The sequence below is a fragment of the Brachycentrus maculatus genome, unplaced genomic scaffold (genome assembly GCF_059751285.1).
Source record: "Brachycentrus maculatus isolate JH-2025_06_01 unplaced genomic scaffold, ASM5975128v1 h1tg000109l, whole genome shotgun sequence".
Lineage (NCBI taxonomy): Eukaryota > Metazoa > Arthropoda > Insecta > Trichoptera > Brachycentridae > Brachycentrus > Brachycentrus maculatus.
In genome coordinates, this window is record NW_028280862.1 from 753,724 (window position 1) to 774,427 (window position 20,704).

Below are 20,704 nucleotides of genomic sequence, written 5' to 3' on the forward strand. Positions count from 1 at the left end.
CGACTTCGACAGTTAAGCGTGATCGAATTTATGCGCTACGTGTTCACGCACTGATCAAAAGCACCGATCTGAAGAAAGATGCACAAAAGCACAAGGCAATCCAAGCCACTCATGAAATACATGCTTGCTAACTTTTTAGTTTTTCATCTTTTTTATGTTTTTAAATTCTTAATTTAATTTAAAAAATAAATATATTTTTTTTGTTTTCTGATAGTATTTTTTGTATTTTATATTAACACTATTATCCTAGTTCTACTTATAACACCTATTGTATTCTTGCCAGTGCCCTTTACTATGACCTAAATTATATACTCACACACAGGCCATGTCTTTGTGGGATCTTTTTTTGTAATTATATTTTATTCATATTTTTTTATATATGAATTTATAATGTAAAAGAATTTAAAATAAAGATCATCGTTTTAAAACGCTAACTGACGTGCCGGACGGTAATATTCCGTGTAATTCCGTGTAGTGCACAAACGCCCTAAAGAGGCAATATGATTTGTAATATAAGCAGAGGGTGACAGAGGAAAACTTGTGATGATCAAATATTTCGAGAACTTGAAGTGGTCAGGTCAGGAGTCAGTGTGGAATGCGTATTTGATTACGCATTTTTATCGATTGTTGCGCGGTATGATCGATAATCCTGAAATTATCCAGAGCATTGGTCTGTATGTTCCCGATAGTTACCTAAGACAGCGTCGGCATAGATTGTTTCACATTCCTATACACAGGACCAACCTGCCGATGGTTATGCCTGTAGGAAGAGCTACCGCTATGTTGAACAATATCACATTGGATATTGATCTGTTCCATGTGTCCGAAGGAGTTTTCCGAGGCGAGATTCTTCTACACATTTAACAAGAGTCTTCTTGTGTAATTTTTAATTTGTTTTTTTAATGTATACGCCTTAAATGTTTGTTTGTAATGTATATATTAATTATTGAATAAATTGAATTGAATTGTGTTGAAAAGGTTTGGACATGAGTGAGTGGAACAATTGAGTGAAGAGAGAATAAATAAAACAATTCTTTGAGGCAAGTCCAGTTGGAAATAGAAGCAGAGGAAAACTTAGCATGATCAAGTACTTAAAATGCTTGAATATGGACGCGTCAGGAATCAAAATGATCGACGAATATTTATGAGGAGATGTAAGAATGTGGAACAGACAATGATTAAAGAAAATGATGCGGAATGCATCGAAACACGTGTCACAGTAGATTTTAAGAAATAGTGATACTATTTACACACAACGAAGGTTTGATAGTCCCAAGAATTAACAATAAACACTGCAATATATCGTTCTGAATATTTTTAATTTGTTGCCGAGGGATGTTAGACGACAAAATAAAATATGAAACAAAGGCAAAATAAAGGGATGGGTTAACAGTTAATTTTATGAAAATTGTAAAATGTTAATATTCTTCAATTTTTTTGTTTGTGAGTATTTTAGGTTAAAATCTTTAAAAACAATAAAAAATGTATTAAAAAAGAACTCCACCCACAAGACACACAAGGTGGCTTGGTGGGTCTCTATAAAAAATTGTGATTTAAATAAATGTATACTAATAAAAAAAAATTACCAAGTAAATTTGAATTAAAAATATACAACAGATTGGTGTGGTGTTCTATTCTCAGTTAAAATTATCTACGCTGCTCACTGTAAGCTTCAACTTTGCCCGGGACTTTTTTTCTCTTTTGCATTTTTTGTTTGTGATCTTTATTTGTTTGGCCGTTTTAAAGCTCGTTGTGACAATTCGCAGAAAACTCCCCGCCGAGGTCTGAAGCAAGAGATTGTCACTCCCAAGATGGAGCCCAAGACCCCCCAGTCGGCAACTATGAGTCGTAGCGGCAGAAAGATCAAGCCTAAACGGTAAGGACATCGTGACAGGTACCTAATCACAGTAATACCTCACTTGGAAAAGTCGCCTCTTCGCATTAAAACTGTATAATCTCAAAACTTACTAATTTTTACTGGAGAGCGTTTAAAAGGTTCAACGTGTAATATTTTCAATAATAATAATATTTTCAACGTTAACTTTTATTATTTGCCAGTTATATTATCTCTCTTTCAAAGTAACATAAAATTATATAAAGGTGGAGACTGACCGGAGCATTTCGTCGTAACGTAACATGTTACGATGCGAGCATTCAGGCAGTCAGTACTGCGGGCCGAGCGCTCCATCCATAGTTTCGGATGCTCGGTGATGCTCGCCGCGAGCGATGTTACGACGTTATGTTACCACAAAATGCTCTGGTCAGTCTCCACCTTAATAATTTTGTTATATAGTAGCCGAAATTATTTTATTATATAGTAGTCGTTTTGGGTTTCAGTACTTTTCTACATAAATTTTTGCTTAATTTTTAGGATTAAATTTGAACGTGAATTATATAATTTATTAAATACGATTCAATTCGAGGATAAAATTAATATTTTTCACAGTAAACAATAATATTTTATAAAATATTTATTTCTTTCAGTATGTACAATTTTTTGTCCGCCTCCATAGTGTAATGGTCAACACGCTCGGCTACCGTTCTAGAGGTCCCGGGTTCGATTCCCAAGGGGGGTTAAATAAATATAAGTGATTTTTTCACTGTAATATTTATTTAATATTACCCTCGACTGGTACCTGAAGCGGAGGGCTGATCACATTTCCTTCATGTGTAAACGATCAAGATAACACTGCGTTTATATGACGCAATGCCCTATGCACCATTGGGTGCGGAAAAGGGTTTTATTATTTTTTATTATTATGTACAATTATTATACTAAATATGGACTAAAACTTTGCAACAAAGCGAGCGTTTGTTGAACTATGCTCTTTGTCAATATTTAAGAGAAGCATACTGGTGATACCAAACGTTTCCGCATATTAACTCAATTTCGAATATTTTTGGAAATTGTATACATTTAACCTGCCCCTCCCGGTGATATATATTTACTACATCTCGACTTTTCAAATGAGAATATTAATATAAAATATAATAGATACGGGCTCACAATTTTTGTATTCCTCCGTAGTATAATTATGTATTACATGAAAGTCTTATAATATAAAGTTATTCATTTGCAGCGACGGAAATAAATAATTTGTGAAAAAATCAGGAATAAAATCACCAATACACAAACGTTTCTGTGTGTGCGCGTGTGGCGTGCTTTAGAAGTATTCGTGCATGTCGCATGTCGTAACGTGTTTACTCTGCCAGTCCAGTAGTGTGCAGATTATCTTGTTCGACGGTCGTGTCACACTACGCCATTTATAACGGCCACTTACGTTGTATTTATTTCTCGTTTTCAGGTAATTATCAGAGCTAACATTACAAAATTGTTATATTTCAACATAAACTATGGTCAATAAAAGCAACATTTAGGAATATTCACATTTCTCCATTTAAAACCATATTTTCATATGGTGTACAAAATACATATCACCGGAGCGCGCGGAAGTTTTTAGCATCGTAAGGGAAGGGTTTATGCTAAGAGGCGTAGTTTACTTTCCATAGAGATGTCTAAAAATATGTCAAACAATATCAGGTATACTTTCCATAGAGATGTCTAAAAATATGTCAAACAATATCAGGTATACTTTCCATAGAGATGTCTAAAAATATGTCAAACAATATCAGGTATACTTTCCATAGAGATGTCTAAAAATATGTCAAACAATATCAGGTATACTTTCCATAGAGATGTCTAAAAATATGTCAAACAATATCAGGTATACTTTCCATAGAGATGTCTAAAAATATGTCAAACAATATCAGGTAAAATTCTGCAAAGATATCGCTTTAAATATTATTATTATTATTCTTCTTCTTTTGTAGATCCTAGGGATCTGTTTGTTCCTCCGCATGTCGCTCTTGGGATGTCGACTCCCAGCTGTCTTTCCATCTTTTCGGAGGTCTGCCTGGGGGTCTGCGTCCTTCAGGGTTGCCTTGGCGGGCGATACTTCTGTCTTCTTTAAATATCGATGTTACATTTCCAGACGCGCGGACGAGTCTGAAGACAGCTCCCCGGAAGGCAAGCCTGGCGGCAAGCGCGCCATGTTGCATTCGCCAGGCGGCGGAGAGGAGGCGGCGACCGTCGCGGACCCGCCTGCGGAGACCGAGCCATTAGTGGAGGCGGCCAGCAAGCCGAATAATGAGGCGAGGAAACCCAAGAAGGGGGCACAGAACGGGGAACCGATCAAGAAATTTACCGATCGGTTTAATGTAGTAAATTCTGTAAGTTTACAACATTTTGAGTGTGTCCAAATACATACTTGTTCAAGTGTCACCTGTCAGGGAAACAATGAATCATGTCGATACGTTCATTATTGTAGACCAAATACAGATTTAATTTTTTTTGTACTGGGCTCAAGTAACACATCAAAGTTCAAGTAGCCCAGTTCTACGGTACTTATTTTTTGACCAGTTGATTATTAACAATATTAACATTTTTTATTATATCGGACACTGGATTATTCACCCTACGGATGAGATGTCAATATTAAAGGTGTCTTAGCTAGATATGATTTGATAGTGCTTATTTCTTTCCTTATTTCACCATTCGAACTGTTAACTAATTTTTGTAATTATATTTTACAGCATGAATTAGAAGATATTCAACAACCCTTCAGCAAAGGGGAAGGTAAGTTTTTCTTTTAATTTTTTAAATTTTCTTTCATGTTTTGAGTAACCAAAAGCATGAATTAAAACATAATTAATGAGAGTCAGTTCCAAATTCAACTATGATGGACACTAAATGCGAATGACGCTTTAAAGGAAACAAAATAATGTATGTATTATTTTTATGTGACAAAACTATACATATTTAGAACGTAACATACTAATGCTATAAAATGCATATCTGCTTTGAAAATTTAAAACCATTATGATAGTACCCAAGTTAATTTTTCCTGTTTTATAGTAATAATTACTATGAAAACCATAAAAAATTATTTATAAAAATATAAATGTATAAATATGAGAAAATAGGTACTTGTATATTGATTTTAATATTTACTTTTGTTTATATTAGTGGCGATACTAGAAGAAGAAAAAATGTACTATAATAGGTACCTGTCTTTGTATTGTTTGAATAATTATTCCATTTTTTAACATTTTTTATTATGTTGTTTTTCTACACTGGCAACACTGTTGGAAATCTTCTATTTATGAATTGTTTGAGTGTTTGTTCTTTTTTTAAACACTTTATTATTGTTATTTTTCCACACTGCCAACACTGATGAAAAATTCAAAAATTTTCCCACCAAAATTGAAAACTTTTCATTAGTTTGTGTCATAATTTTGAAAATTCATTCTATAACATTTGATGATGGATAATAAAAGATTTATTCGCAAACAAATGGCAAAAAATAATTTTCAAAGTGAAACAATGGATAAACCTAGAAATAAAGTTGAAAAAACTGTTAAAATGGTAGTGAATAATATTTTGACTAGAAGCCAAGGAATAAATAATTATAATGGGCAACTGAAGAAAATTGTTAATCTCCGTGAATTGATGGGTGAATCAAAACGTGCAGTGGTAAAATCTACTCAAGAAATGAAGTGCACGAAGGATATTGTGTTAAACAATATTTCTACCAGGAGCAGAGGAATAAGCAAAAATAAATATAACCCCATGTCAAATTCTGTTACACGTATAAAAAAATCCTTATTACATGTGAATTATAGTGATGAAATGGACAGCGTTAAGAACAATATTTCTACCAGAAGCAGAGGAATAAACAAAAATAAATTTATTCCCGTTTCGAAATCTGTTACGCCAACAAAAAAAATGTTTGCATGTGTAAATAATACCGGTAAAAAGAACAGTGTAGTAAATAATATTTCTACCAGGAGCAAAGGAATGCACAGTGAAAAATTAGCTCCTGTTTCATGCGCTGTAATGCCCATAAAAAAATCCTTTTCAAATGTAAATAATTCTGATAAAAAGGACAGTGTAGTGAGCGAAATTTCTACCAGGAGCAGAGGAATAAACGATAAGAAATTCATTCCCGTTTCAAGTTGTGTAACACCCATAGAAGAATGTGTGAATAATAGTGATGAAAAAGACAGTGTAGTGGGCAATATTTCTACCAGGAGCAGAGGAACAAACAGTGAAAAATTTATCCCCGTTTCAAGTGCTGTAACGCCTGTAAAAAAATGCTTTGTACATGTGAATAAAACGAATGCTCGCCATACACCCATAGAAAAATCCTTTTCATATGTGAATAATACTGATAAGAAAGACAGCATAGAGAACAATACTTCTACCAGGAGCAGAGGAATAAACAATAAGAAATTTATTCCTGTTTTGAGTTCTGTTATGCTTACAAAAAAATCCTTAGCATGTGTAAATAATACTGGTAAAAAGGACAGTGTAGTGAATAATATTTTTACCAGGAGCAGAGGAATGCACAGTGAAAAATGTATTCCCATTTTGAGTTCTGTTACGCCTACAAAAAAATCATTAGCATGTGTAAATAATACTGGTAAAAAGGACAGTATAGTAAATACTATTACTACCAGGAGCAGAGGAATACACAGTGAAAAATTAGTCCCCGTTTCAAGTGCTGTAACGCCTGTAAAAAAATGCTTTGTATACGTGAATAAAACGGATGCTCGCAATGTATTGAATTATTGTTTAAAAAATTGGATCTGGGAGTCATTTAATGCATCCTTAGATAAAGAAGACAGCCTGACCTATACGTTGATATCAAAATTTGATAAAGCGTTCACCAAGATGGAACACAGTAAAGATGAATGCGATATTAGCAAGTCTAATACAAGTTTAGTTGATATTTTTATGGATTTTTCTAGAGAAATGGCATCGTTCTACGCTAATGAATGCGAAAAGAAATTGAACAAGAGTGTGGCAGATTTAAAAGACTTACCGAGTGTGGAAGGGGTTCTTGCCAATGAATTATCAGACGGTGATCAAATACTTCAAGAAAATTCGGACACTCTTTTTTTACCGAGTGTAAACGATAAAGTTGAAAAATTTCTAACACTGTTGGAAACTCACGGTTTTTTCGGTGAAGAAAATGTATCCAAAATATCAAAGTCCCGATCCTGTATCGATTTGAAGATTTCCAGAGATATGTTGTCTGTTAGTCACGTGAATTTTACGAGACAGCCGTTACTTCTGAAAGACGGTTGTAAAAAGTACAACCGCTCATTGAATGGGCTCGATTTAATGTATGGTGTTAACTGCTTCGAAAAATTGATCGATTTTGATAAAAATGGTGAAATTAATATGTCTTTTAGCGATGATGAAAAATTAACTACTGAAGAAAAACGTGTTCAAATAAACAATGTCTTAGACAAAGATAAAAAGGATCCGGTTTCGCTTGAAGACGCTCCTGCAACTTTGCATATTGATGATGTTCAAGGACAGTGTAATAGTACTGGAATCATCGACACGGAGAATTGCATGGCAAAAAATATAACAAACAATTCAAACAGTCTTGATGACGATTTGATCGTAATATTGGGTAGTTCAGATGATGATTTAAAGAGGGAAAGCGATAACAACAGTACAGATATGTCTATCGACGATGAATTGACCAAGATAATGCCTTATATCAAAGATAATAATGTCCTCTTTCAAAAAACGACAGACGGAAATGTCCTGCTCCAAGATAATATATCCAACGATATCCCACTGCAAAACGATAAAGACAGCAATGTCCCACTTCAAAATAACATATGTAGCAATGTTCCACTACAAAATTGTAAAGGCAGCAATGCCCCATTCCAAAATATCGCAGACAGCAACGTTCCGCTACATAATGACATAGACAGCAATATCCCACGCCACGATAACATAGACAACAATGTCTTATTTCAAAATAAAAAAGACAGCAATGTCCCACTTAAAAATAACATATGTAGCAATGTTCCACTACAAACTTACAAAGGCAGCAATGCCCCCTTCCAAAATATCGCAGACAGCAATATTCCGCTACATAATGACATAAGCAGCAATGTCCCACGCCACAATAACATAGACAACAATGTCTTATTTCAAAATAATAAAGACAGCAATGTCCAGTTATATAATAACAAAGACGGTAATGACTCACTCTGCAATAACATATGTAACAGTGTTCCGCTACAAAATTGTAAAGGCAGCAATGCCCCGCTCCAAAATATCGCAGACAGCAACGTTCCTCTACATAATAACAAAAACGGCAATGTTCCTCTCCAAAATAACATAAACCGCAATGTCCTGCTGCAAAATAACATACAGAATCCTGCTCCTGAAACGAATGAATGCATGGCAGACATACACATAGAAGATGAAGACTTTTCTTTTGATTTTGGGGGATTCTTTGCCGAGACTTGTAACATACTGCAAGGCAATATAATGAATAGTCAAACCATGGATGATTTTAACAATTTTCCGGAAGATTACGCCATATCTGATATTAGTCACAACCCACCGTCCATCGCTTACGGGGTACAGGCATCGAATGAAGTTACTTCCGATAATCAACAATATTACTTTAAAAATTTAGATCATATCCCGGGTCGTGAATCTAACGTGTCTTATGTAAATTATATGAACCAGTTGATGCCTGAACCAAGTAACAATTTACAAGAAACAGCGTTCAATAATTACGATCCAGCCGAAGATATTAGAAATATTCATTATTTTCCCGAAAACGGTGTGACGGGTGCAATTTCCAATGTACCAGATGCGGCGCCTCAATGTTCATCAAAACCGAAAAAGAGCCGACCAAAAAAGCGTGCTGATATTGCAACCGTCAATGAGAATCAATCCGAACTGCCGAAAAAACCTGCCAAAAAGACAAATAAGATATTAAAATGCGAAGAAACGACATCAGAAATTGTATTTGACAATAATCAATGCATGAGCTTGCCGCCTGTTCAAAGAAAACAAAGTGTTGTAGAAAAAATAGCAAAAGAATGGAATCCGAATGAGTCATTCTCTAAACCTCAAATGTATACTGACGACCGAATGAAATTCAACTCGTCTCTGTTTATAACGCCTCAAAGGGATAAGGCCATCTTTGAAAATGAAAAAAACAAGATTCTGAACATGTACTACGATGAGAACCGATTATACAGGAAATTTCATAGATACAAAGAACAAAAGAAGATATTCACCGTCGAAGACATCTTGAGTTCTTCTTCGGACTATTCCGAGAACGATGCGCGCTTTATCGATCCGGAAAAGTACTGCTACTACGTCAGCCCCCAGTCTATAACGGAACTAGACTCTGACGAGAGCGTTATCAATGTCGGGCCATTCTACGCCATCAGAAAGGACTACGTACATAAAAATATGAAAAATTCTCTCTGTGAAGCTTTGGAGAAAGACGAGAATACGCCTAACAACGCTGAAGACAACGTATCGCTTGTCGGGAACCCCAGACCTTTGAGCGACTTTATTTGCTACACCGCAAAGACGATCCCGTGGCACAAAATATCGTCATCGTTCTACATTTCGCTTTTTAAAATCTTCACCGGCGCCAGTTCAAAAAAATCTAGTCCATTAGCTCAAAAAAAGACTACAGGCGCTTCCTCTAATGCTGTAGATGAGGCGAAAAAACCTGAAGATAGCCCCTTTTGCTTTAATTTAAAATACGGCAATAATTACATCAACGCTTCGCGGAATGTCGGTGACAGACGTCTCAGGAAGAAACGCAAACGAAGCGATGTCTTCAATCGATTCAAAGACAACCGGAAATGCGAATCGCAAAAATTGGAAGAAAAATCTAAGAGGCCTCGTAGGGAATGCGTCACGTCCACAAAAGACAGGATCAAAACTGTTCTAGACGATGAATCTGATTTGGATTTTTTCGGTGAAGGCTCTAACAGCGACGCCAGCGATAATTTTCGAATGTCCGACTTCGAAACCTGTTCAAGTTTCTCCAATAAAGTCTCGGAAAAAGCCACGAGTGTGTCCGAAAACGACTCGGAGGCGTTTGAAGAAATCAAAACAGACATTGAAGACTTCGGTGTCGGATTGAAGACCCCGTCTAAAGGTGGTTGCGTATTGCCCGTATTTATTTGACCGGGATTAGCATTTTGTTCTCTATGTATTTTCTTCTTCTTCCTGATGGTGCATAGGGGACTGCATCATATAAACGGAGTGTTATCTTAATCGTTAAACACATGAAGGAAAGGTGATTAGCCCTCCGCTTCAGGTAGCAGTCCAAGGTAATATTCGAGTGAAAAAGTTAGGTATATTTATTGGACCCACCCCTGGGAATCGAACCTGGGACCTCCAGTACAGTAGCCAAGCATGCTGACCATCACACTACGGAGGCGGACGGTATTTTTTTTAGACCGAGGAAAACTTGGCATGATCAAGTATTTAAAATACTTTCGTAAATTGGTTTTAATTCCTGAATAAAGTAACCTTTTACCCCAATATTATTATATTGATATAATAATATTGGGGTAGTATAGTTGTTATATTGTTATCCACCTTGAAATCTGTACTTTCCCAGCATTTCTTCTCCATGTTATAATGGATAAATTTAAACGTTGTGTTTCACTCCCTCTCGCTGCTCGCTGATAGTGTGTGAGAGAGGGTGTGTGGTGTATTTACCAGTGCTTACTGTTTGTTAATATATTATTATTTTATGTTACGGGACTTTTTGTTTCTCTATTCGTGTTTCTGTATTCGTGTCCGCCTCCGTAGTGTAATGGTCAGCACGCTCGGCTACCGTTCTAAGGGGGGTAAAATAAATACAAGTGATTTTTTTCACTGTAATATTTATTCAATATTACCCTGGACCGGTACCTGAAGCGGAGGGCTGATCACCCTTCCATCATGTGTAAACGATCAAGATAACACTGCGTTTATATGATGCAGTGCCCTATGCACCATTGGGTGCGGATAAGGGTTTTTAATTTGTGTATTCATTATTGTATTTTTATATTAGATACTGTATATGTGTATTATGTTAAAGGCTTTAGCCGTTCAATAAATAAATATTTAATATATTTCGCACCCAGATCTTTATTGATCTCTTTATTGATCAAAAACCATAGCTTGGGATTCGTCAAACAACCACAACCCGACACAAGTTTGTTATTTTTAGTATTTTTTTTATGTGGTGTTTGGTTGCGGTCCTGTGGTTAGCGCCGCGGTCTCTGACCCAGCATTTCTAGGTTCAATCCAACCCTTCCACGAATCAGTTGTGTGTATCAAAGGAATGCAAAAATTTAAGAATATGTACAATGTATTTCCAATATTGCTTGACCTGAATCTAATTTTTTATTTATTTATTTAATTTCCAGAAGATCCACAGCCGAAAGAAAACATACTTCTATGCATGCTGCCTGGTGGGAAATTCGTGGGCCTTAAGTTATTCCAGGTAAAAAGAAATTTTAATGTCAAAATATTTAATCTTAAATTCCCCAATTACTTACTTACTGAAATCATTACTACTAAGCACTTAATGTTTTTACTACTGGCAACCCTTTTTGCAGTATGACTGCATTCATGTTTGAATGTTACGCAATAAAACTGTATGACCTTCCTTTATCCATAAAGTCGTTAAAAATTAAACCTACAAAAAATAAACCCGCGAATAATGTTTATGAAATTTTAACAGAATCGTCCGGAAACTTTTGGAACGCCCACTGCGAAACAACTGTGGGAAAACACCACAGCGAAAAATTCTTTGAAACTGAAGCGCCAACTTGGTAAGTTATGGTTATACAAGCATTTATTTAGATTGGCAGGGACATTGAAAGCTATTAAATGTAAATTATCAGTAAAATCGGGATACAATTTTGTTTTACATTTTCTATATTTTTTTTCAATTTGGTTTTATACAAAAATTGCTTTGCAAGAGAGGTCTGTCAGAGGCCTAGATAGTTCTTTACCGAATCCGGGAATGCGGTTAGGAGAGCTTTTAAATGCGCCAATCGGGTGCATATAGGGAATGGGAGAGAAGGAGAATGAAGGAGTATATTTTTATTCTATTTCAGAAAGCGGAGAAATAAAGCCGGAATCGATTCCTACACAGCTGGAGACCAATTTGCAGTTGACGGAAGATGAAATCAGGACTTTGAGAAGGGAGAGAGAGCTTGGTATGTGATACTGCCCTCTGTAATCATACATCGGTAATGTGTCATGAATATATCGGGAGATGTGTTCCGAAATATTAAATGATATATCGCTCACTCCTTTCAAGAACGTCATAAATCAAAAATCGCCAGTTTTCAGTTGTGCATGTTCTTGGAATGCCCAGAAAATGTATTAAATCCCACCAAAAGCGGCATATTTTTAACTTAATATTTACCCGTTTCAGGGCAGAAAGTATTGTTTTTGCATTTTGAAGAAAAGGCATTGTTTAATAATTTTTTTAAATATACCAAGTTTTTTTCAAATGGAGAAAAAACATTCAGGTTTTATCTTAAAAGGTCTGTTGCACAGTAAAATGTTCAATAAGTGGCTTGATATTTATTTTTAATACATTGCATTATATTTTTAAACATTAAAAACATTCTCCTGAAAATTCGAGTTTTTTGATTTATGACGTTCTTGAAAGGAGTGAGCGATATGACAGGCTCCCTTTTAGCTGCCCTTCATGCTTTCACCTGCTCCTCAAATGAAAAAAAAATAAACGAGACACTCCGTTTTCACAACGACAAAAAAATATATTTTACATATTATTTTTCTAAATAACTTAAACCTTTTCCACTCTGACCATTTTTTCTCATAACTGATCAGCTACTCTGACCAAAAAAATGTGACATTTTTCTACCATTAAAATAAATATTTTGGCTCCTAATTTTGGGACACTCTGTCTGGCAATTTGTATGACCATGTTAATTAAGATTAACTGTATTTATCTGAAATATTTTTTGGTATAATAAATTTGTAATTTTACCAATATACCTGCGCTTTTAAAATTCTTTTGCATTTTATAACATAATATAAATATGAAAACAAAAAAATATCCCACAAAGGCATGGCCTGTGTGTGGGTATACATTATATTTAGGTCATAGTAAAGGGCACTGGCAAGAATACAATAGATATTATAAGAAGTAAAAAATTGATTAAAGTGTTAATATAAACTGCAAATACTTGACTTTAACAGAAAACAAAAAATAAAAAATATGAAAAAGAAAAAAAGTTAGCAAACATGTACTACATGAGTGATACCTCTAAAAGATCCAATTGGTTCCAGACTTACAAAGAAATCGGTTGAATTTCTTCCGGACTGAGAGTAAGCTGTTGGACTTGGAAGTGAAGATCCAGGCGGCGCTCAGCTTCAACTCTCCAGACACACAGAGCTGCATCCAGCTCTTGGGGCAGATGTCCGGTAAGTAGAACCGTTCACCGCTTGCGGCAGTATTATGAGACACCTCAAGATTTATTTATTTAAACTTTATGTACAGAAAATAAATAAGTACGCTGGTGGGCTTGTTGCTAAAAAGCAATATCTTCCAGCCAACCAAAAACAGACTACATAGTGACATTGATCAAAATGATTGATACCATATATCGCTCACTCCTTTCAACAACGTCATATATCCGGCTTCCGGGAGAGGCTGATGAAGAGCTCCAACCTCATCATAAAGCTGCTTGTGGAGCACAGATGGGGGCTGGACATGTGGCGGCACTGGAGCACAGCGCTGCGTTTGCCAGCGAGCTAATGTTCATCTACATCTCTCCAATTTTTTATTTTTTTCTTTCAACGTTTCTTTTCATTATTTTTATTCTTATTTGTTTATTATTTTTAATTTCATTGTTAAAAAAAAAGTTGTAAAACATATATGGCTGACTAAGTATTGCACCTACCACTTAGTCAAGCTGAAATAAATAATAATAAAAATAATAATAATAATTATTATTATTATATCAACAAACTTGATTTTTCATGAGATTGTTTTTAAAGTTTAAAAATATTATAAAAATGTATCATAAATAAATATCAAGCCACTTGCTGATATTTTATCTGTGCAACAGATCTTTTAAGGTAAAACCTGAATGTTTTTTCTTCATTTGAAATATTATTAGTATATTTAAAAAAATAATTAAACAATACCTTTTCTTCAAAATCCAAAAACAACACTTTCTGCCCTGTAGCAGGTAAATATTAAGTTAAAAATATGCCGCTTTTGCTGGGATATAGTACATTTTCTGGGCATTCCGAAAATATGCACAAGTGAAAATTGACGATTTTTTATATATATGACATTGTTGAAAGGAGCGAGCGATATAGCTGTTTACAATCTGATGGTAGACAGTGCTTGTGAACATGCCCGTCCGAAGTGTGTTGATACGTGACCGGGGCCACCTGATATGGCGGACCACAAAGTGATGTGTCTAATTGTATTGTTGGGTAATATATCCAAAATTAAACAAGGTTTATTTGGTTGAAATCTACATTTATTTATGTATATGTTAATATGTGATGCGTTTCGTCTTATTAAGACATATTTTGCCCGTATATTTTTATATATTGACCCGCTATATTCCTAAGGCTTCATCTGAGAGGCAGAATGTATTATTGTAGTCTGGTTATAAAGGATTGTGCGTGGTGGGGAAGAAAATATAGAAATGGGGGTTGTAAACGTGGGTTGTAAAATAAGTGTCTAATGCAGGGGTTCCCAAAGTGTGCGCCGCGGCGCCCTGGTGCGCCGTAGAAAGTAAAGAGGGGCGCCGTGAGTCGATCCTCTATCATTATCCGAAACCACAAATATTCTCAGGAACCTATAAAGCGACAATTTCTTTTTTGAGAGCTAGCATCTTTCTACACAACGACTATCATTGTAGGTTTATTATTATTTTTTCTACATTATAGCTTTCTACACTACTACTATTATTCTTTCGACTATAATATATCGCTCACTCCTTTCAAGAACGTCATAAATCAAAAATTGTGAATTTTGAGTTGTGCATGTTTTCGGAATGCCCAGAAAATGTACTATATCCCAGCAAAAGAAGCATATTTTTAACTTAATATTTGCCTGATACAGGGCAGAAAGTGTCGTTTTTGTATTTTGAAGAAAAGGTATTGTTTAATTATTTTTTTAAATATACTAAATATTTTTCAAATGGAGAAATAACCTTCAGGTTTTACCTAAAAAGATCTGTTGCACAGTAAAAAGTTCAATAACTGGGTTGATATTTATTTTTAATACATTGTGTTTTATTTTAAAACTTTAAAAACGTTCTCCTGAAAAATCAAGTTTTTTGATTTATGACGTTCTTGAAAGGAGTGGGCGATATGTATATGCATATATAGTCACATTGTCTTTTCCAAATAGCTTACTACAGTAGGGGGCCGTGACAAAATACTAAACTTGTAAGTGCGCCGCGGGCTGAAAAAGATTGGGAACCCTTGGCCTAATGGTGTTTGGTCTCCGCAGAGCTGGAGGCGAAACCGGTGATGCTGCTGAAGCACCCCAGCCTGGTGGAGACGGTGAAGAGGATCCGGCGGTACGTGGGCAACCTGCCGCACTGGAACCTCTCCGACGAGGACACGGTGGACTTCCAGCAGAAGGCGCACCTCATCAGAAAGAAGGCGCAGCACTGCTACAACAACTTCAAGGTACCGAGTGCTTCCGTCCTGCCTCAACAAACCATATTTTGTGTCCAAATCCTGTAATAATAATTTTGCATAATTTATATAGCGCCATTTTCGTAAAATACTACCTCAAGGGCACCTACACAGATGTGAATTATGATATGAAAAAGATAATGATAGGCAAAAACATGATTTTCAGTGTTTTTTCATACAGCGTATAATTTGACCAAAATTTTTTATTTACGGCATTACGGCATTACTGCCTTTCATTAAAAATTATAATGAATGTGTTTTTAACATATGTAGTAATAAATACAAAAATGTAAAATATTACAAAGAAAATAATAACAAATGATGTATAGTAAAAATAATGAAAAAAGAAAAAATTAGTATGTACAAGTAATAAAAAAACCAACGCATTCAACAGTATGAAGGCTGTCTGGAGATCGGATTTATACTCGGTGAAAACCAAATGCCGCCTATACAATGCCTGCATTGCTCCTGTTCTCTTATACGGCTGTGAAACATGGCACCTTACAAGGGCCCAAAGCAGCCGTGTACTAAGCTTTGAGAACAGGTGTTTGCGGAGAATCTTAGGCGTGCGGTGGTTTGACTTTGTGAGGAATGAAGAGATAAGGCGTAGGACGCAGCAAATCTTGGTCACAACTGTCGTCAAAAAAAGGCGATTCAGTTGGCTTGGCCACGTACTCCGCATGCCTCCTGAGAGCCTTAATCAAGCTTGCCTCTTTTACAAGGCATCAGGTTCGCGCCGCCCAGGACGACCATTGCTGACAATTCGTAGGCAGTTCTCGTCAGAACTTCGCGACGCGGATCTGACTTGGGAGGATGCAAGGGAGCTGGCAGCCGACAGAAAAGCCTGGAGACAGTTTGTGGACTCCATATGCTCCACCTAGGGAGCGGATATGGTTATTATTAATAAAAAAATATGAAAATGGTGAAAAAAATATTTAAAAAAATTCACAACATTTTGAGTGATATTTTTACATTTTTGACATCTCAACATAGACAAAGAAGAATATGGAAGTCTGGGTATTTACAGGGCTTATGACCTTTCATAGGCGAATAGAATACTTAGAATGATAATATTCTTCTTCATCTATGTTGAGATGTCAGAAATTTAGATTCATGTTCTTCATTCTCGTAAGAGTGTTATTTCACCCAATCCAAGAATGCATTGTTTTCATCTCTCCAGTTGCTGTTCACCGTGGAAGAGGGCAAGACCTTCTTGGAATACTTTTCGGACCTCGTACTCCGCTTCAAGAGGAGCACCAAGGACCTCGGCGACATGGAGCTCATGGAGCTGGACAAGGAGCCACCAGGTTAGTCCGACTGCGTGTCCATCCTGATGCCGTGCGCCAGCCAGCTCTGACCACCATAGACGAATGTACCGCGAACAAACGTGACGCCACCACGTCATCACGGACCAGCGTGACGTCACCACGCAAAGAACGACATGTCGCTCACTCCTTTCAAGAACGTCATAAATAAAAAAACATGATTTTTCAGGAGAACGTTTTTAATGTTTCGAAATATTAAAAATAAATATCAAGCCACTTATTGAACTTTTTACTGTGCAACAGATCTTTTTAGGTAAAACCTGAAAGGTTTTTCTCCATTTGAAAAATATTAATAAAACAATACCTTTAAATATAAACAATACCTTTTCTTCAAAATGCAAAAACAACGTTTTCTGCCCTGTAGGCGGGTAAAGACGTTCTTGAAAGGAGTGAGCGATGTGATCTTTAAAAGGACTAACAACTGAAAGTACATCGATGCAGTTGGTCATTTTCAACAAGTCAATATTCCAAGTTTAAAACCCTTTGGGATTTTTTTCGCGGCAATATTAAGCTAGTAAGATATCAAATAGTCAATGATTGTGTTTTTGTAAAAAATACTCTAGGTCACTTCAATGGTTTCGTTTTTGTAATCAAAAGGCACTTGGTCACTTTCTCCTGTATGACTACGATATATATATTTAAAAAAAAAAGGAATAATCCCCAAAGCCTCTACTTTTAGAGATTTATAGGTACAGGTAGGATAGGGAAGGTAAATGTAAAAAATGCATCGCAAACACTAAATCACACTGCATGAAAATAAATCTTTCTTGAATTTTGCACTTGGCGGGAATCGAACCCACGTCAATTTCACAGTCTACCCAATTACGCCACGGCAACAGCCTATAAGAAAAATCTCAGCGTGTAAATGTTATTCTTCCCAACTACACCTGTCAGCTGTATATTCCTTCCGATTTCTCCATTCCTAACCCTGGCATACAGTCCTAGCTTCTAGCCACATGTGCTATGTAGACTCTCTGTCCTACTCCCCCATTGTATACTGCTCTAACCGTTATCTTTACATGGCCAACCCATCTTATAGACACTTAATCTTCCCAACTATACCTGCCTCAGTTACACATTACTTTTGATTTCTCCATTCCTAACACACACATGCTATGTAGACTCTCGGTCCTACTCTCCCAAATATATTACTCAAATCATTATCTTCACGTGGCCAAACCATCTTACAGACTCTTAGCACATTGTTTTGCGAGAAACGTTTAAAAGCGTCTTTGATATACTGTTGATAGAGAGCAGAAGACACTTACAAGCGTTCTTTTTGCTTACTTTTGGTAGAGCACAAGATGCCAAAAAACATTATACAGATGGGAATTGGGTGTTGCAGCTACTTGTGAGTAGTATACTGAGGGTCGGGCGGCAGACTGCCAGAGTATAATTAGGGTCCTTTTCCATACTGTCGGTAGAGAGCGGGAGACGCTTGCGAGCGTTCTATTTGCGTACTTAGGTAGAGCGCGAGATGCCAAAAAACATTGTACAGATGGGAATCGGGTGTTGCGGCTACTTGTGATTAGTATACTGAGGGTCGGGCGGCAGACTGCCAGAGTATAATTAGGGTCCTTTTCCATACTGTCGGTAGAGAGCGGGAGACGCTTGCGAGCGTTCTATTTGCTTACTTTAGGTAGAGCGCGAGAGACGCCTGCAAACATTGTACAGATGGGAATTGGGTGTTGCGGCTACATGTGATTAGTATACTGAGGGTCGGGCGGCAGACTGCCAGAGTATAATTAGGGTCTTTTTCCATACTGTCAGTAGAGAGCGGGAGACGCTTGCGAGCTTTCTATTTGCTTACTTTAGGCAGAGCGCGAGAGACGCCTGTAAACATTGTACAGATGGGAATTGGGTGTTGCGGCTACTTGTGATTAGTATACGGCCCTAATTAGTATACATTCTAATTAGGGTCGAGGTTGATCTTCCCAGTTATACTTCTCTCATCTCTACTCCTTTCGATTTCTTCATTCCTAACCACGGTATAATACGACATGTTGTTGGCCGATATACTGACAGTTGAAATGTTTCAGGATTCTGGACGCCTGGTCACCTCACGATGAGGGCGGCTGCTGAAGAGTTTGCCAAGGAAAATGCGGCGGTTCCCGTAGATACCACCAACCAGGATGGAAACGATGAATCAAATCCCGTAAGTTTGTTGCTGCCTATATGTTACACCAGTAGTGTAATGGTCAGCACGCTCGGCTACCATACTGGAGGTCCTGGGTTCGATTCCCAGGTGGGGGGGGGGGGGGGGTGAAAATAAATATTAGTGATTTTACACTCTGGTACTTGATGCTGAGGGCTAATCACCTTGATGTGTTAATGATCAAAATCACACTGCGTTTATATGATGCTGATAAGGGTTTGAAGAAGAAGAGAAGAAGTCTAAAGAAAGAACATATTTTGTCTTATAACACTCTCACTATCATTCATCGTCCACTTTGTATAATACCACTTTAAAAAAAAAAAAAACACTATTTTAAATACTCCCATTGTGATTCATTTCTCTTCTCTCTCTCTTTCTCTTTCTCTTTCAAATTTTTTTTGTGTATAAATGTCAGATAGTAACAATTTCATTTTAGTCTACATTTGACCTGATGATGGAATGATTATTATTCCAAAGCCGGTCACAAAGTAGTGTTTTTTTAAATGATATTACAGTGTTATACATATTACCATACCACAAAGTTTACAATGCTTTTTTTTTATATATTTTTTTTATAACCCTTGTCCGCACCTAATGGTGCATAGGGCACTGCATCAAATTGACGCAGTGTTATCTTGATCATTACTTACATGAAGGCAAGGTGATCACTCTTGCGCTTCAGGAACCAGTCCAGGGTAATTTTAAATAAATATTACAGTGTTAAATCACTAATATTTACTTTCACCCCCCCCCCTGGGAATCAAACCCGGGACCTCCAGCACGGTAGCTAAACACGCTGACCATTACACTGCGGAGGCGAACAATGCTTTTAATAAAGGAAATATATTTCGTCTTATTTATGTCATTTTTCTTACAGGAAACATTAACAACGGTCCCCGACTCACCCACCAAAACGTCGCGCAAGGAAAAGAAGAAAGCCGACTGAGTCCTCAATTTCCAACGCGTGCGCGATGTTTAGTAAAATAACGAGAGACACTACTTTTTGAATGATGACATATGTTTAAGGTTTTGTAAAATAAAATCTATTTTAAAATAAGGAGCCAACGTGGATGTAGACTTATTTTAATATCCAGGGAGTCATTTACACGCTAACTATAGTTACTTCCTTTTTGCATGCATTCCATTTAGAAAAAAAAAGTTATTCAGACTTATGAGGAAACCTGTGAAAAAAGTGAGCAAGTCCAAAAATGCATGTATAATTGGAATCATACAATTACATATGATTTTCATCATTTTATTTTTATTTTTCATATGTTTTATATCAACAAAACCCCCATTTAGCACACTGCTGTATATTTTTTGATATCGTAAAATTTTTGTATTAAAATGTCACATACTGATGCTGTATTACACCTACTGATATTACGATACATGATTCAAACTTAGTATTTTCACCAGTTGATATGAGAATGTCTGTAGTTCTCGAAACTAGTCACGATAGTTCTGGGCTCAGGTGACAAGTTATATGGCGTTGAAACAAGTACATAGATTAATTTAATATATAATAAGGGTGAATATGGAAAAATCTGCTTTTGTCGAAAATATGTATCTCCATAAGAGAATTCTGTAACTTCTATCAATATCTATAGCATTTTCTCCCGAAACACCATCAAATTCATAACATATTATCAAAAGTATTTGTGACTTATTCGT

At 36.3% G+C, this 20,704-nt stretch overlaps 1 protein-coding gene across 1 annotated transcript in view; it reads left to right on the plus strand.

The window, feature by feature from the left end:
- Positions 1-20,084, plus strand: part of LOC148310063 (uncharacterized) — a 29,252-nt gene extending 9,168 nt beyond the window's left edge. Inside the window, exons 8-18 of the mRNA XM_088259058.1 lie at positions 1,767-1,876; positions 3,993-4,230; positions 4,594-4,636; positions 11,269-11,345; positions 11,586-11,676; positions 11,965-12,066; positions 13,172-13,306; positions 15,360-15,541; positions 16,731-16,857; positions 18,915-19,030; positions 19,908-20,084. Of these exons, the coding sequence (XP_088115184.1) occupies positions 1,767-1,876; positions 3,993-4,230; positions 4,594-4,636; positions 11,269-11,345; positions 11,586-11,676; positions 11,965-12,066; positions 13,172-13,306; positions 15,360-15,541; positions 16,731-16,857; positions 18,915-19,030; positions 19,908-19,976 (1,290 nt within the window). The 3' untranslated portion in view covers positions 19,977-20,084. The remainder of the gene's footprint in view (positions 1-1,766; positions 1,877-3,992; positions 4,231-4,593; positions 4,637-11,268; positions 11,346-11,585; positions 11,677-11,964; positions 12,067-13,171; positions 13,307-15,359; positions 15,542-16,730; positions 16,858-18,914; positions 19,031-19,907) is intronic.
- Positions 20,085-20,704: the final 620 nt, after the last annotated feature.